The following is a 2,473-nucleotide window of genomic DNA, read 5'->3' as shown; positions in this document are numbered from 1 at the left end:
CAAAATAAAAACATTTAATTAAAAAAAATTTTTTTTTTTTATTTGGGTGAGAGTTTAGAAGAGTTAGTTTAGAGAGTGGAGATGTTTAACATAAAAATCATACTAAAACAACATGATAAAATGTAATATGATATTAACAGTTTATCATTATACAAAGTGAATGATGCAAAACAGAAAAAGTAGTTGACTTTAAAAAAGAGATCAGCAACTTACAGCCAATGGAGTCTTGGCAAGTGTTGACAAAGAGGTTTATCAGGCAAATGGGTGAGGTCATTATTCATCAGCACTCTGAGAAAGAGAAGAAACAGGAGAAGTCACATGTTTTTTGTGTTTGGTTCTTTTCTTATTTTAAGTAAAATGTGGTACTGCTTTTTTGAAGCCATGAAAATAAACTAAGCTAACTGTCTTGTACTTCTAATTTTTCCACTGTAAGTCCTATCATATTTATGTGCTTTCTGGTAACAAAATTTTGACAAGTGGCAGTTATAGGAAGGAGCAGCAATGTTAGTAGCCTATGTCCTTCAACAGTGGGTAGCAGAAAGGAGTAGTTTTAAGTGAGCGCAAGTTTTCTTTACCATGATTAACACTAATGGTTGACTTAAGACTATTAAAAAAAAATATGGTAGTTAAGTTGTATTCAGTTTTGGTGGCTTGACATTCCAGAAGGCAGAAAGTTTTAGAAAATTTTTCGAATTTACAAAACTACAAAACAATCTTACAGAATATGATGAAGAAATGGTTTCCAGCTCAAAAGGCCTTTTTTGCGTTTTAACAATTTCCAATTTAATTCTGTTAACTTTATGCAGTAATTTTTATTCATATACTTTCTTTCAAATGCAAAATTTAGTTTAATACTTACAAGAGAAAAAGAGAATTCAGTCCACTAAATGTTTCTGGGAAAATTTGATTGAGCTGATTATCTTCAATTATCCTGCCAGAAGAAGGAAAACAATTGATTCATTTATATACTTTTAGATTATAATAGTTAATTTTATAAAATGTCACATAAATAAAACATACAGCCATTCTAATTTGTAGAGATCTTCAAAAACACCTGGGTTCAGGACGGTTATTCTGTTATGACTGAGATATCTGAAAATGGAGAAATAAATAGAATAAAATGTACCTTCTTGATGTTTTATAATAAGGAAAGTTAAAAAAAAATCTATTTAAATTTTCTTTATATATGAATCTCATCATGACATCCTTCTGCCATTGAGCCTCTGAAAGCTTATCATTGACCTTATCATGTCGACTTTCCATTTTCTTACCAAAATTAATGAACATATTTCTTCATTTATCTACTCATTTACTCCTCAAATTGTTCTGAGTGTCTGCTCTGTGGCATTGTGCTAGATGTGTCATTCCTTTCATTGAGGGATTTAAAGTCTACAGGGGACACTGACTGTGAATATGTTATTACAGCAATATAGGAGAAAAGAAAAGGGTATATGGCATATGGTTGCTCTGTCATTGAAGAGCAGAAAACACCTGATTTTGCTAGTGGTAGGGACTGTGGAGCACCAATCCTTAGGATAGCTAAGGGTGATGGCACGTGTTAGAGCCACTTTTTCCCTTCCCTTGCAGACATGATGTCCAATTGGCCTCAGGAAGGTGTGAGGAATAGCTTTAATACTTCCTGTTTAATGTTTCAGAGGGTTCTCTCTCTACTTTATTTTATTTTTTTACTTTTTATTGTTAATTGGGTGAAGCTTTCAGTTTTCCATCCAATCAATTCATACACATTTTGTTTCATGTCATTGATTACAATCCCCAAACTGTAATATCACTTATCCCAATTCTCTGTATTTACTGTTTCCGTTCCTCCTTTTCCTGCTAACCCTTCTGAACTTTGTCTTTGGGTGAATGCTGCCCTCTTCATCTCATATGGTTGATTATTCTAAGGTGTCTGTACCTCCTTAGTGTTATTGTTCCCCTTGTAGGCCTATTGTTTGACTGAAAATTGAGCCATGAGGGTGAGTTCATTTCTAGACATGAAGGATGACCAACAACTATCGTCTCAAGGGTTCCAACAATCTCTAATCAATCAGAAATGCAGTTTTAACAGTAATTTTTAGTTAGTTTGTTTTTTTTTTCCAGATTTTTCTCCTGCTCTGTCCAGGACCTTCTAATGCAATCCTGTTCAGAGTAGTTGATAGTGGTAGCTAGGCACCATCTAATTTTTCTAGTCTCAGGGTCATGGAGACTGATGTTCTTGTGGTCCAAGAGTTCAATAGACTAATTATTTCCATGTGTCTTTAATTCTTATAATTCTTCTTTCTTTCAGCAGAGAGAGACCAACAGTTTTACCATATATGGTCCTCAGGAGTTTGTAAGACCTCAGGAGTTTTTAAGACTCATTGAAGTAGGATGTAGAACATTATCTTTATGGATTATGTTATGCCAACTGACCTTGGTAACCTCTGAAACTATGGTCCAGTCTCTAAGCTCAGTGTTTGGTTGTGTTTAAGAA

At 33.7% G+C, this 2,473-nt stretch overlaps 1 protein-coding gene across 1 annotated transcript in view; it reads right to left on the bottom strand.

Annotated features, from left to right (window-relative positions):
* The window catches only part of RXFP1 (relaxin/insulin-like family peptide receptor 1), a 100,677-nt gene that overhangs the window by 51,512 nt on the left and 46,692 nt on the right, over nucleotides 1-2,473 (bottom strand). Inside the window, exons 6-8 of the mRNA XM_006867936.1 lie at nucleotides 1,021-1,092; nucleotides 860-931; nucleotides 214-288 (exon numbers count right to left, since the gene is read on the bottom strand). Of these exons, the coding sequence (XP_006867998.1) occupies nucleotides 214-288; nucleotides 860-931; nucleotides 1,021-1,092 (219 nt within the window). The remainder of the gene's footprint in view (nucleotides 1-213; nucleotides 289-859; nucleotides 932-1,020; nucleotides 1,093-2,473) is intronic.

Source organism: Chrysochloris asiatica, unplaced genomic scaffold (assembly GCF_000296735.1).
Source record: "Chrysochloris asiatica unplaced genomic scaffold, ChrAsi1.0 scaffold00112, whole genome shotgun sequence".
In the NCBI taxonomy this organism is placed as follows: Eukaryota; Metazoa; Chordata; class Mammalia; order Afrosoricida; family Chrysochloridae; genus Chrysochloris; species Chrysochloris asiatica.
This window is presented reverse-complemented; position numbering and strand designations above follow the sequence as displayed.